The sequence below is a fragment of the Abramis brama genome (assembly GCF_963993115.1).
Source record: "Abramis brama genome assembly, chromosome: 8".
In the NCBI taxonomy this organism is placed as follows: domain Eukaryota; kingdom Metazoa; phylum Chordata; class Actinopteri; order Cypriniformes; family Leuciscidae; genus Abramis; species Abramis brama.
The window spans coordinates 10,172,914-10,187,787 of record NC_139970.1 but is presented as its reverse complement, the minus strand read 5'-3'; the positions used below and the strand labels follow the sequence as shown (position 1 = coordinate 10,187,787).

Below are 14,874 nucleotides of genomic sequence, written 5' to 3'. Positions count from 1 at the left end.
AAACGCATGTCATTCATGCACACTGGTATGGAATGCCAAAGCTGACATAATAATAAATAAATAAATACATAAATAAATATACGAAGAAATGTAAAAAATAAAAATAAAAAAACATAAATAAAACCATAACTAAATATACAAAGAAATGTAAAAAAGTATTTATACTTTTATTTCCTTATTTATGTATAATTGTATTTTTACCACATTTATTTATTTTTTAATGTATTTATTTATTTATTTATGCATTTATTTATTGAAGAGTAGCTAGGAATCCACCATGCCTTAAAATTAGTCCATATGAGGTCCACAGACAAAAAAAAACAATAAGAGAGGCACTTCAAAAGAGTCCGCACACTCCACAAAAGAGGAAGAATGTCAAAAAGCAAGATAAAATCAAGTGCCTTTACTGAGAAAAAAGGCAAACGTTTTGGTCACATGCGACCTTTCTCAATGGCAAATGTTGCATGTTACCGAAACGTTTGCCTTTGTTGTTTACTAGGTATTTTTGTAAGATTTAAAACCCAAGCATCGATGTTTTACCACAGGTTTACAATAATAAGTGATACATTGATCATAATGAACTAATTTTTGTCAAGATTGTACATTAGTCACACAGAAATAAAGTGATAATTACAGTTATTTCACAAAAGGAGGAGGACGCACTTATTAAGTTGTGTCTGATTCTGTTTATTTGTAGTCACAGGACATATTATTCACATCACATTTAGAAAGAATGATCATTTCTACAAATTTTCCACCAAAAATACGAACGGAGGAGCTTTATATGACTTGTCTGATTTCTTCAAGCGGTCGTATTTACCATGTTTACTATGGTAATCAGGGTTTGAAATTAACTTTTTCACTCACTGGCCAATTTGGCTACTACATTTTTTAGTTACTGGCCATTCAGAACTTCTACTATAGCCAAAAAAAGAAATTAACCAGATTAACTACATCACAGCTTATATATATATATATATATATAAAATGGATTTCATATATTAATTTCTTATTCAAAGAAAATCCTGTCATCCATCCATCTCCTCCCTTCCTCTTTCCTCTTTCAAGTTTCCAGATTATTGCCTTTTACCATTTTACATTATCACATGTATACTGTAAGTCTTGAGACATTAGAAAATGCTAGACAGTCTGGTTGAGGAACAACCACTCCCTGAGAAGACGAAGGACGTTTCTGGAAATTAACATTTGAACTCTCTCTTGAGAAACTAGCATCCCCATCCAAGACGAAATCACACTCCCCCATCTCGTCTCTCTCTCATGCTGAGATCACCTGAATTCACCCAAAAATCTATATGGTTTAATGTGAACAATTATCATACAACACTATACATGTCTGGTCTCATTTGAAATGTCTCAGTGCGACTGGTACAGAGGTCTCATCCCCAAAGAAGTCAAACATGAGGTAATACAGTTTTTAAGAGTTCACAGATATCTTGCTTTCAGAGGAGGTTGCATGCAAATGGCATCCTGCCATCAAAAGGTGTAAACTCCGGTGGAGACAGTGATTCATGCAAATTCCCATCGTTAGCACATGGGAAAGAAGTTTCTGTCTCGGTCTGAGTACTTAAAGAAATGCCACAAGAGGCTCAGGGTGATTTTGTAGTTCAGTCCGTAATGCTGGACGTCTTCAGACATTCAGCATTATGTATTTTTCTAATGTCAGGTTTGCATCTTTTCTCTTTATTCCAGAGCATTTGAAGTTTTGTATTTATTATCTTTGAACTGATTATGTAATTGGCATGATACATTAACCTGACTATAAATAAATTGTTATATTTGGATTTATTCTGACTTTGAAATGATTAACTTTAGTAGATTACGTTGTATCCATTGGATCTGCGTCCAGGCTTAAGTACATACTAGATCCCAGTCTAGATGGAGCGTGAGGCACATCCGGTGGGATTCTAGATTCCTGACTCACTGCTTGACCTGCAGTCGCATTACTATAGGGGGCTAGATAAGAATACTATTGAGGTGATAGCAAGCATTTGAGCGGCATTATCTTAATGTACTAGCCATAACCTCTGGTTATTGTTTTGGGCTTTAGCTAAGTTGTTCTATAGGCGACTGTAGGGCTACATGGGTACGTGTTGCGACATTGTTGAACTGCTTTAGCCATAACCTCTGGTTATCGATCAGAATGGCGAGCTTGTGATCGTGGGCCCGGATAATATGAACGGTTGGTGCGAGGCACCCGCATGAACGAGGATAATAAGAGTAAAGAGTTAAATAGAATAATCAAATGTGTCTCCAAACTATTATACAAATGACCAATAACCAATTGTCATTCTTACCTAAATTTGAGGTCATGATAAAATTTTAACTGGAATTAAATTTCTTTGATATGCTGAAAAGACTGTGACATGCAGTAAACCTTCATCTGGGGAAACTGTCGCTGGAACGATTGGGCAGGCCTTAGACTTTCTTATAATGTCAGTTTCTCTCATGTGTCTTCATTAACAGAGTGAATGGAAGCACTCCGCATTCTGAAGGCAATAAACTTTTCATCCCAAAATCATCCTCCGATTTGAATGGTGTGTACATCTGTACAGCATCAACCGAGTATGGACCTGTGTCAGGTGTGCTCTATGTGGATAACACTGGTGAGTCATTCTAGTCTACACATGTATGCATTTAGGAACAGAAGTAAATCAACACAGAGACAACAATATTCATAGACAAAACTTAAATATGTAACCTGACAGTTCTCTTTTTCTCGACCCCTTATTCCATGTTTTATAGGATCCACTGATGTCTGTCGGGATCTGTTTATCTCCAGCTGTGCCATCCTGGGTTTACTTTGCACGTTCTGCACAGTGTCTCGAGTTCGAAAGTTCTACTGAAGTAAAAGTAGATTTTACTAAAGTAAGCACTATTAATTAGACATCATCATAGGTCATCTCATGGTAAAGTCAACCACAGCTAAACTGATGTGTTGTGACAGAGCAGTGCTGGGGAAGAAGGACATGTAACCTGCCTATGTTATGTTTCATGACTGTTTCAATGCTTGTGTGTGAATTATGTGTGCATCTGTTTAATTTGTACCATGTTATTCTTGGGTGTAATTGAGTACACTCTCAGAAAAAAAGGTACAAAAACTGTTACTGTCACAATACAGGGTGTGTGTAGCAGACAGACAGACGAAGACTAGAAGAAGAATATAATTCCAACACGAAGTTTAATAAATCCAAACTGACAAGACAATCCAATAAGGGCAGAGAAACACACAGAACCTGACTGAACAGGGAATGAATGTGAGGCTTCAACTTAAGGCGTGCGTGTGTCGTTTGTTGTGCAGTATTCGTGCAGTGTACAGGGGGAAACGAGAGTCGATTAACCTCTCACGACCGGCAATCGGATGAATTTCTGGCATGTATCGCACAGTTGAAGCAGAGCTACGAACCGATTGCCCTAAACTCAGTGTTTTTTCCCTCAGTGCGCCTGCGCGAAAAAAGAAGTTTAACCATTTCATCTGCAGCAAAAAAAAAAAAAAAAAAAGAACGTCTTCCAAGCCACCTGCGATGTATGCACCATGCCTCTTTTATTAATTTGTTAAACAATGTTTTTGAAATAAAGCTGTTTTTAATTTTCATTGATGACTAATTATTGCAGTGTTTGGACATTATAGACTGTTAATAATTAATGATATGCTTATATATTCATTGTAATCGACCTCAATGTTTTAGACAATAAGGAGGAGGAAGCTTCTATGTAATATTTTATCATCCTCACAGCGCGTTGGTTAAGCGGTGATGCACTATGAAATTATTGCGTGGCAAATTAATTGTAATAGCCTATCAATTTAATAATAAAAGTAGCCTAGGCCTTCCCTAATAATAATAATAATACAAAAATACTAATACCGCCTTTCCACTGCACACGACATTCGCATACGATTGTCACATTTCGCCCCTTAGTGTCAGTCGCACGGAACTTTGAAATTGGTCGTGAACATAGACTGTAAAAAAATAGGGACGTAGTGTCCGTGACGTCACCCGTAGGTTTCTGAAGACCGTTTTTGAAACCTAAAGTGGGCGTGGGCGACCGTCGCCATCTTGGCAGCGCGTCACTCCCGAATTTATTTATTTTTACAGTCAGACAATAAGCTGAGGTAACGTGACTGCTAACAAACAGCAGACAAACGGCTAATGATGACTAATGACCACTGCAGCGGGAATCCACCTGTCACTCAAAAGTGGACACCCTTAATTATGCAGAACTTTAAGGCTTAATATAATGTAAACGGATGAGTTATAAAAAAATTCACCCCCTCACAGTTGTCATGAAGGGAAAAATGAGCGAAGTATTCACTGAAGCACCAACGGACATTTTTTTCGGGATCTTCGGAGGACTGAGGAGATTGTATTTACTTTATTTTAACAAGCCTCTTGTAGTAGGCTACTGCAATCAATTTTTTAAAAAGTGCACTCAGGGAGAGTGCATTCTGCGAGAGTGAGGGCGGAGCGTTGATTTCGCGGCTTTACTTCCTGCTCACAACTGCGCAGGTCTGGTCCCGAAATCGCTACTGCGCAGACTCAAGTTCCAAGATGTCAGCGCCATATCGGGACACTCGCGTCTTCAGTTCTCACCAATGGAAGAGAGCGAAGGGGCGTCGTCCATCTTTTTTTACAGTCTAAGGTTTCAAGAGAGAGACAGGGAGGTTGCCGCTTGGTCGTGAAGCAACCGTTACCCTCGGCTATTCAAAATGGTAAAATTAATGATTTTAATGAATGTAATGCATGCATGAATATATCCACACAAAACAAATGACCCTCAATACATCTAAAATAATAATATAGTAGATTTTATAGAGCTAATCAACAGAGGTGGGGGACTCGAGTCACATGACTTGACTCGAGTCGGACTTAAGTCGCAAACTTTAGGACTTGAGACTTGCTTGACAAATATTTATAAAAGACTTGACTTGACTTTGACTTTATATTCATGACTTGAGACTTGACTCGGACTTGAGTTAAATGACTCGAAATAACTTGTATTCTGTTTAATAAATATCTGTTTTTGAACGCACCGCAACCTAACCACGTGACGCAGCAGGCAAGCAGAGAGCGCTAACAGGCTTGTTCGACTTGGAACTGGCGCTGCACAGACTAGGGGTGAAACGGTACATGCAGTGGTTAAATTGGGCCGGGGCTCTCCGGGGCTCAGCTCTGGCACATAAGCCTGCTCGTTTGTGCCCTGATGTGCCTGTTTGCAGTCAGTTGCCTACTGGAAATTATGTCACATAAAATTTGATGAAGGTGATGCCTTTGAAAACATATTTCTGATTATAAATGAAAGATTTTTGAAATGGCATGTCTATTTTGTCTCGGCGGAGCTGAGATGAGAACAATCGGAACACGGCCGTCTCGTTCAGCTGCTTAATCTCGTTGTCAGTCGACCATGATCGCGCACCGCTCGCGCATGCCACGCGCATCTAGGTAGGCTACTACTCAGAACTCCGACACGGATAAATGTACGTAGCAATATATAATGAATGTTCCTGGGAGATCCGTAGTTGCGCGGGATGTGGAAACGCGCAAAAGTTCCAGAACCTTCTACTGCCTTAAAAAAAAAAAAAAAACACATAAAAAAACTCATGAGCTGCTGGCCGCCGCTGCAGCTGCAGATCAATTTTGTCAAGTTCAGCACAACGTTGGTTGTACAAAAAGTGCCCTGGCCTTGAAAGACAAGGTAAGGAAAATATTTGTTTGGCACATTGTATGGGTCACTATCATAACAAGGTAATACAATGTGTAATCAAGTGATGTCAATTCCAGCGTTATGGACGTGACATTTGCAGTAAAAACTTGAAATATAAATTCTCAGAATTCAGACATTAGAAAAATATCAGTCTACACATGCGTTTTATATTTAATATGAGGGAAATAGGCTACACATGCTGTGGACGTGACACAAAAAAATCTTTAACTTTTAGGTGGCAAAATATTTTTTTGTAATCCTGTGAATTACACTGCGCAAGCCAAAAGTAGGCTAAATGTTATGTTCTGTGGCTCTCCATAACATATTCATTTTATTTTATTTTTCATGTTCGCATTTATGAGGAAAAAACAATGTTACGGACGGGACAGTTCTCCGTTACGGACGTGACCGCTCTGAAAGCGGCACTAAAAGACTGTTTAAAACTTTCACTGAGACCTCAGGCTCAAACAGAAAGCAAGCCTTTCTTTAAAATGAATTTCATTTTGTATTAATGATATCTTAATTTTAATCAAAGTTTCATCAACCAATTGCCAGGATTTCATAATTAAATATAAGAAGTATATTAAGTATTTAAATTTAAGAAGTAAATATAGCCTAGCAGACAATAGATAATCATGACATGGAGGCGCCAGCGCGTGAACTGAAGCGCGTCTCATAATTGAACCGAAACTCAGCGTAAGGTAGCTAGCCTACTTGCCTGACAGACCTGAGAAATATCTATAGAAAGCTTGAAATGTATTCTTTTAAACAGAACAATTCAAAACGAAAGGAAACAGATTGCTGCTTGTGTAATCCGTATGAAATGTGCATTTCTCTCTGGCGCGTTCACTACTGCGAAGATCGCGAGTCAGCATCGTCAACTTCTATGCAGGGCACTGACACAGAAAACAATTGTTTATTAATAAACAATTAAAATGTCTCCTTGATATATTTTACATATTCATAATCATTACTTTTGCCGGTTCTTAGTGACAGCTTTTAGGTGCTTTATTGGCAGGGCCACCCTTAGGCTATGTTACATGAACGCATCACCGCATCAGCACAGAAAACAGGAGATTTTTTTCAATCCCTGTTTTGGCAGGGGAAAAACTGATCAGAAAATGTAATGAAACGTTGTAGAAATGTAGTGGAGTAGAAAGTATAATAATTGCTGCAAAATGTAACGAAGTAAAAGTCAAAAGTAGGCCTATGCACTATTGATTCTACTTAAGTAAAGTACAGATAGGTAAAGATACAACTACGTGAAAAATGTAGCCTACTTCAGTAAAGTAACGAAGTAGGCTATTTGTACTTCGTTACATTTCACCACTGCTGATTAACAGTAATGTAAATTCCAAATGTCCTAATACCTGTTAATAGTACAACAATGCAAAGTATATTCTCTTAAAGGGGTGGTTCGGGATTTTTGACAATGGTATATGTTAGCCAGCCATTAAAAACCGTTTTACCCACTCCACAGTGCACCAAACGCAAATCAATTATAACACTAGACTATCGATGTATATGTCCGTTGAGAGAATAATGTTAGAAATCAAACTTACCTTTCATCACATTGCATTAGTTATAATTTGTTCCCTGTAATCATAAGCCTTGTCTACAGCAGCAGCGATCGAACAGTGGAAACATAAAAACATACTCTGTCATTTAGTTCATAGTACAGGACATCATTCAAACTGCAAAGTATTTACTTATATTTGTGTACACTCGCAATAAAACACAACCTTGTGCTTTTGTCAAACTGTAAACTTTTTTTTGCAATCGTACACTGTCTAATAGTTGGTCTTCAGTGTTAGACTGAGTGAAAAGCCTATGGATAGTTTTTGGGGATGAAAAGATTGTATACACCTTCACACACACACACAAAAAAAATCATACAGACTTGCGAACCCAACCATGCATCCACAAATAAACAAAAACAAAAAATTAATAAAAACCTCGAACTTGCAAACCTCACAACCATGCACATACATACAGTCGGCATCTAGTCATAGTTGGGGGCGTGGTCTGGCGTGGCGAGGGTGGAGTCGGCGGGGGGGAAAACACCGCGAACATCGTGTGTATTTGAATGACAAATATGTCGTATTGCGAGTCATTGACGCCTGCCGACCGGCAACGGTACATTGCAAAATTAACTGCAATAGGCTATGATTGCCCTTATTTAATTAAAAACGGGGTCAATGACCCAACCAAATGGCCGGAGGTGTCATTTAGAGACATATTTTGTTATCTGGTTGAATGTCCAGGTAAGACATTGCGGTAGCTGTGGCGGTAACATTAGCCTATAACTCAATCAACTTTCGTATGTTGCATACTATAACTCCATAAAACCTTGTCACTTACCAATTGTATGTATGCTTCACTCCAAACTATTAATCCTTTTGTAAAACGGTGATCAGTAGTACGAAGTTGCAGAGGGACTGTGCTGTCAGTTATCCCTAACTCACAGACTGCAGACTGTATTGAGTGTAGACCTCGAACTACTCCATAGGTATCAAGCGAGCCTTCAGCTGATAACGCTAATGTGAATGAGACATCCCTTATGAAAAAAAACTATAGGAATCTTGTAGTATTTTGGGACAAAATATTATAGTAATCCTATAGGAATACTATAGTATTTTGGGACATACTATAGCGGTATTACAGAACATCACAGAAGTATTATACACTACTATAGCCATTTTGTCCTCTCCGGTTCTGTGTGTTTATTAGGAAGGATGTAGAACTTCAATTCATAATTTGTTTGTTTATTGGCGGTACAGAAAATGACACAGCAACTCTTTGGCATGATTGTCCCGTGTATTTCAATTAGCGCCAAGGCAATGTTTTCCCCCACGGGGAAAATTCACATCACATGACGGGGCGTTCCCGGGGGCGTTCCTAGACCAACCGCCTGTATGTATGCAAACAAACAAACAAACAATACACTCTTCACTCATACAGATGCACACACATTCACTAACAAATATTAATCACACTCAAATCATCTCTCTCTCTCTCTACACACACACTCTCTCTCACACACACACACACGAAAATAAAAAAACAGTCAAACTCAACCATGCACATGCAAACAATACACTCTTCACTCATACACATGCACACACATTCACTCACATTCACTCACTTTAATCATACTAAATCAAATAACCTCTCTTTCTCTTTCCTTTTTTTAAAAAAAAAAAGGAAATATCTAACTTGAGGATATATATGTTCATGTTCCATAAAGGGGATGCTTGTTTGAAGAATGCCATTTGGTGGCATAGAAACCATTATACTTGGATTGATTAAAGGTATTGCGGAGGATTTTCTTTTTCCAGGTGGATCATCAAGACTATTGGTCCTCCTATAGTTTTCGCTTTCTGCGCATGCACACTTTCGGGTGTACGGTTTCAGCCATTCATTGAAGCTCGTCCGTTCTCAGCGGGTTTTTTCAAAATGTCTGAGGGTCGCAAGAGAAAAAGTGTTTACGAATTGTATGACAAGAAGAGAAAGGCCTCTGAAGAAAGAAACAAGACCAGAGTGTTTTTGGGAGAATATTTATAACACGCTGACGTGCGCTAAAAGCACAGGTTGGGCTTCCCACTGATGCCTCAGTCGCGAAGTTTCTACTCGACAGGTAAAGGAAAGTAGGCTTGTATGAGCCATGCCAACAGCAACTTGTAAACAGAGCGTGCACGAGGAGAACTAGGCTCGTGCATGCTCTCTCGTGCACACATTTAATAGGCGTTCCCTCTCGGGAGCAGGTAGAGTGTTGCGCATGTGCATTTTTTCAAAAAGTGGAGAGGGCGGTTCTTTTCTAAAATTTGGGAAAATCCTCCGCTATACCTTTAATACTTTTTAATGGTCTTCTGCAATGTTTGAGGCATATTTAGGTACAGCAGCCGTTTCAATATTTTACATGCTTTTATGTTGGCCTAATTTCAGTTACATTTTAGGCTATGTAGTTTTACATTTTATTTATTTTTTTATTTTTAGATTTTTATTGTATTAACAACTCAGCTGTATGTGGAGTCCTTTTGAGCAGAAATGCATATTGCAATTTTTTTGTTGCAAATACAAATCCCATAGTCCATAACTACTACAGTTTTAACTTATTTTAATATATAAATTCAGTTAAATCGTCAAATATTTGTATGACTTGCCAGTGACTTGCTTAACCCAAGCTACGACTTGACTTGAATTGCTTGACATAAAGCAGTGACTTGACTTGCTTTTCACAAAATTGACTTGGACTTGCTTGAGACTTGAAGGTTAAAGGGGCTATATGCAACTGTTTCCCCAAAATAAACGTAACAATAGCCTTTTTATTTTACCATTTATGACTCAAAAATCTGCTGATGAGCATACTGACACCTTGTCAGCTCACAGTGGGTGCACCTATAAGCCTGTATCCTATTTTTCCTATTTTCTGTCGGGTCGGATTTTTCGCGCGCTGTCTGCGGATGTGACGTCAAGCGCGTTCATGTTAAACGTTTCAGATCACTCTGCCACCACCGCTAGTCAGCAAACAAACTTAGTTTCTCAAACAATATATGTATTTGACTGTTCTTACCTCTGTAAACATAATGTTGACCTCCTTGCAGCAGATGACTTGTGAAGTGTGCACGTACGAGAGCGAGCAGAAAGGAAGAGCAGTTCCGTTTTTTGGCCACAGGTGTCAGTCGCGAGTTTAAATTTCAGAAAAAAGCATATAGCCCCTTTAAGACTTGAGACTTACTTGTGACTTGCACATGTGAGACTTACTCCCACCTCTGCTGTATACATTATCTGTTCAATTATATTACTAATTCACTTTCTAAGGAATTCCCGGTGTAAAGTTGTTGCTCCACTGACCTCTAGTGGACAAATTGAGTCATGCAGCTCTCCAAACACATGACCATTAGGGTTATAATACATTTTTGACTGATTTTCTGTATGCCATCATGAATCGATGAACTTTTGCTTAAAAACAATGAAAAACGCCCTAATTCCTCTAAGTTAAAAAAAGGTCACCCCAGATATAAACTTGGAAAACTAACAAATGTCACTGATTATAAGTAAGCCTATATAGCACTCCCTAAAAATTTGTAGAACTGTTGAGAACTTCCTGGATTTTTTTTAGAACTGTTTTTCTAGATCAATCCAAATCTTTGGTATGCATATCTCATTACCCAACGATGTTAAAAATGACCCGACATGTTTGGAAAAATAACCCAACATAATGACCCAATATGTGTAAAAAACAACCCAACATTTTTTACTGTGAAGAGATGGAGAGAGAGAGAGAGAGAGAGAGAGAGAGAGAGAGAGAGACTTTGACTTTTAGGTCTTCTTTAATTATTCAATATAAACATAAGTGACCTATATTTTTAAGGTAAAAACCATTAAAACATTCATACATTTATATTTTCCACAAAACAATTAATATAAAATAAAAAAACAAATTAAAAAAAATAACTCCTGAACACTCATAAATTAAATACAAAATCTCCATGAACATCAGCTTCACATATAAAACCATCAACTCCCCACACATGAAAAAAAAGAATTAACATCATTAATAAGGCTGAAATATGGATATTCCATCATTAATCTCTTCTTTATAAAACCTCTCATCATCAAAACAGTGTCCACGCTTTCCCTCCCTTCTACTTTATTTCTTCTGGTACACCAAATTGCCAACTTTGCTGCTCCAAACAAGTAGTTTAATAACACCACTTTGGATTTATATTTTGTTGAATAATTAGGACCAAAAATAAACAATTCTTGATTAAACCTGCCCATAAGCTGCATACGCCAGCTTTCCATTAAACTCAAAATTTGATCCAAACGTAGACACTCAATAAAAAGATGAAAAACAGTTTCAGATATCCCACAAAAAGGACAACCCTCATCATCTGAGACATTAAGGAGTGCTTTGTGTCTGTTCGTAGCTAAAATCCCATGCACAATTCTCCACTGAAGGTCCCCCACCCTCTTCTCAATGGATCTTTTGTACAGGGACCGCCAGCTACCTTTCGGGGAAGAGCCTGATTCAAACACCATTGTCCATTTAGTGTCTCTCACATCCTTAAGATGTTGGAAGTTGATGGTTTTTACACAAGCTCTGTAAAGCGTTTGTCTGCTCAAAATACTAAAAATATTCAGTTCTGGTGTATCCATAGAAAGCAATTTACTATCATCTTCCTGCCAGTCTCCTTTTTTTATAGAAACATGCAGTTCAGGAAAATGGGCATTCTCTGTATCATCACAGTTCTCCACAGGATAAACTTCCATATAACCCCTTATAGGATCAGGGAGGGCCTCCTCAAAGTCATCCAGCATCCTCTTGATAAAACGTTCAGACCTGAAGCCCACCTTTTGTGTCAGTTCCTCTACCGATAATTCTGGTAAAGAGCTTTCTTCAGAACCACACCATAAGGCTTCTGTTTTTTGGCAGTTTAGTTTGGCTGATGATGCCCCTTCATAAATCTTTAGAGCTTCCTTTAGAACTTGAACATCATGTGTATTCCTAACCATAACGGTTACATCGTCTGCATAAGCAGAAAGTTTAATAGCTTCAGCTTCTGGCTTATTACTTACTAGAATACCTGTCAATTTAATTCTTAATAAACAAAGTAGAGGCTCTATTGCCCGACATAGGGCACCCTTGCCTTATCCCTCTTTTCATTTGGATTGGTACACTTAAACCTCCTCCTATTTTAACCATGCTTACAGCATCAGTATATAATATTCTTATCCATGCTAAAAAATGTTCTCCAAATCCATAACACTTAAGAACCTTGAAAAGATAGTGATGATCTACACAATCAAAAGCTTTCTCCTGATCCAGAGAAAGCAGACCAAAATCAACATTATATATTACAGCATAATCCATAATATCTCTCATTAAAAACAAATTATCATAAATAGACCTTTTTGGTATACAATATGTTTGGTCAAGAACACCTTTAACACATCAAGAACACCTTTAAGTCTGTTTGCCAAACATTTAGATAAGATTTTATAATCGAAACATAAAACAGCTACTGGTCTCCAGTTCTTTAGCAGACAAAGATCTCCCTTCTTTGGGATCAAAGAGCTCGTTGACAGCTTTTTTGGTAGAGCCTCAGCTTTATAGCTTTCTTGTAAAACTTAAAAAAAGTCTCTTCCGATTATTCCCCAAAAAGTTTTATAAAATTCTGCTGGTAATCCATCGATTCCTGGTGCACGACCAGATGAAAGTTGATTCACTGCTTTTGTAACTTCCTCAAATGTCAGATCAGAGTCCAAGTTCTTTATATTTTCTTCATCCAGCACAGGCAAATTTTTAAAAAGTTCATCTACGACTGCATTTCCTGTGCACTCTTTAGCATATAAGTCCACATAGAAATCAACAGCAAGTCTCCGCATTTCCAAAGGATCAGAAGTAACATTCCCATCAGGTGTGCGTAATGCATGCATATAATTAGTATGAAAACACTTCTTATTCAAATTAAAAAAGAATTTTGTGGGAGCATCCATATCATGTAATGAAACAAAATGTGATTTCACAAGAGCTCTTTTTACCTTTTCATTTAACATATTACTTAACTCTTGTCTCTTCTGACTAAGATCATATTGTAAATTTACATCATTTTGATCAATTAACATATTTTGAATTTGTAAAATATCTTTCTCTAATTTTGCCATTTCATGTTTAATTTGACATGCAGTATGTGCCATAAATTGTTGACAGAAAAGCTTAATCTGCGTTTTACCTATTTCCCACCACTGAAGCAGATTTTCATAATCATTTTTTTCTTCAACCCAACAATTCCAAAACATTTTAAAATTCTCATAAAAATTAACATCTTGAATTAATTTAATATCAAAACTCCAGTAAAAGAATTGTGGTTTTGTTTCTGATAAAACAACATTCACTGTAATGAGCTGATGGTCAGAGATAATACAAGGTGTGATATATGCACCTATCACCCTATTACTTTGATTTCTATATAAATAAAATCGATCCAAACGAGCCGCACTAACTCTACCTACTGCCACTTTAATCCAGCTATATTGTCTCACTTTTTTATTTTTTTCCCTCCACACATCTACTAGCCCTAACTGAGTGATTATTGCTTTCAAAACTTTAGCAGAAGGAGGATGTGGTTCTTCTCCATTCCTATCAAGAACAAAATCAAGGGTGCAGTTAAAATCTCCACCTATAATTAAAATATCTTCTTGTGAAAGAGAAACAAGAGTATTTTTTAGCATCTCAGAAAGCTTAATTCTGTCCTTACCAATATTTGGCGCATAAATATTAACAAAGACAAAACACAAATCTTTTATTTTAGCTTTAATTAGAAGAAGTCGCCCCTTTTCCAGTTCATTAATAGGAGAATTAATAATCCAATTCTAATTCAGGAGAAAACAATATTGCCACCCCTCTACTTAAATTAGTTCCATGGCTAAGAAAACACTGACCATCAGACCACAAACCCCAATCTACTTCATTATTTATGTCACTGTGTGTTTCTTGTAGAAGCATCACATTAATTTCTTTTAGCTTTATGCTTTCTTTTAACAATGCCTATTTATTACTTGCCCTAATACCATTTACATTTAAGGACCCCACTCTTAGGACATCCATAATAAAATAGGGTATGAAAACAGAAAGAAACAGCATTGTGAGAAGAAAAACAAGAAAAGGATAGATACCCATCGTGCACTTATTTCAGTTTACCTTTCACAGCCCGGCGTTTCGCCCTGCCTGATTTTACTCCGTGCCTAATTATGTATTTTTTTAATCAAAACCTTTTCTGCTAGGATAACACTTCTAGGCTACATTCCTGTCTTACATTCATAACAGATAGCACAAATTTGTCTAAATCTGAAAAAAAAAATACCAATATCAACACTTTTGCCCTTTGTCTCATCCAAAAAAGCATTAATCTGCTCCACTGTATACAAATCACTTCCACAATTTGCCACATCAAAGTCCGCACATGAATCATCATCTCTACAACTCTCTAAAGTTGCTTCTGACATATCATCCATTTCTTCACTTTGCCCATCACACGTCTCATTATCCTGTACTAAGCTACCACAAACATCACTCTTACCAACATCACTAGGCCTACTTCAACTTGGAACCTCAACATCAGTGGCAATATTTTCAGAAACATTTGG

General features: G+C 37.4%; 2 protein-coding genes and 1 long non-coding RNA gene across 6 annotated transcripts in view; 1 reads left to right on the top strand and 2 right to left on the bottom strand.

Annotated features, from left to right (window-relative positions):
* LOC311088960 (nectin-3-like protein) overlaps positions 1-14,874 on the top strand; it is a 120,825-nt gene that overhangs the window by 10,974 nt on the left and 94,977 nt on the right. For 2 of the 4 annotated variants that reach the window (XM_084123362.1, XM_084123358.1), the window contains exons 6-7: positions 2,485-2,624; positions 2,764-3,613. The exons of the other annotated variants lie outside the window; for them this stretch is intronic. In XM_084123362.1, coding sequence (XP_083979488.1) covers positions 2,485-2,624; positions 2,764-2,864 — 241 coding nt within the window. In that variant the 3' untranslated portion in view covers positions 2,865-3,613. Of the gene's footprint in view, positions 1-2,484; positions 2,625-2,763; positions 3,614-14,874 lie in introns of those variants that run through there. 4 annotated transcript variants of the gene reach the window in all.
* Positions 1-14,874, bottom strand: part of LOC311088964 (C4b-binding protein alpha chain-like) — an 88,509-nt gene that overhangs the window by 73,484 nt on the left and 151 nt on the right. The gene's annotated exons all lie outside the window — the stretch shown is intronic.
* Positions 3,084-14,872, bottom strand: LOC311088966. The gene is made up of 2 exons (XR_014607603.1): positions 8,407-14,872; positions 3,084-8,258 (listed from the first exon to the last, which is right to left on the bottom strand). It is a non-coding gene; the product is annotated as an uncharacterized lncRNA (long non-coding RNA).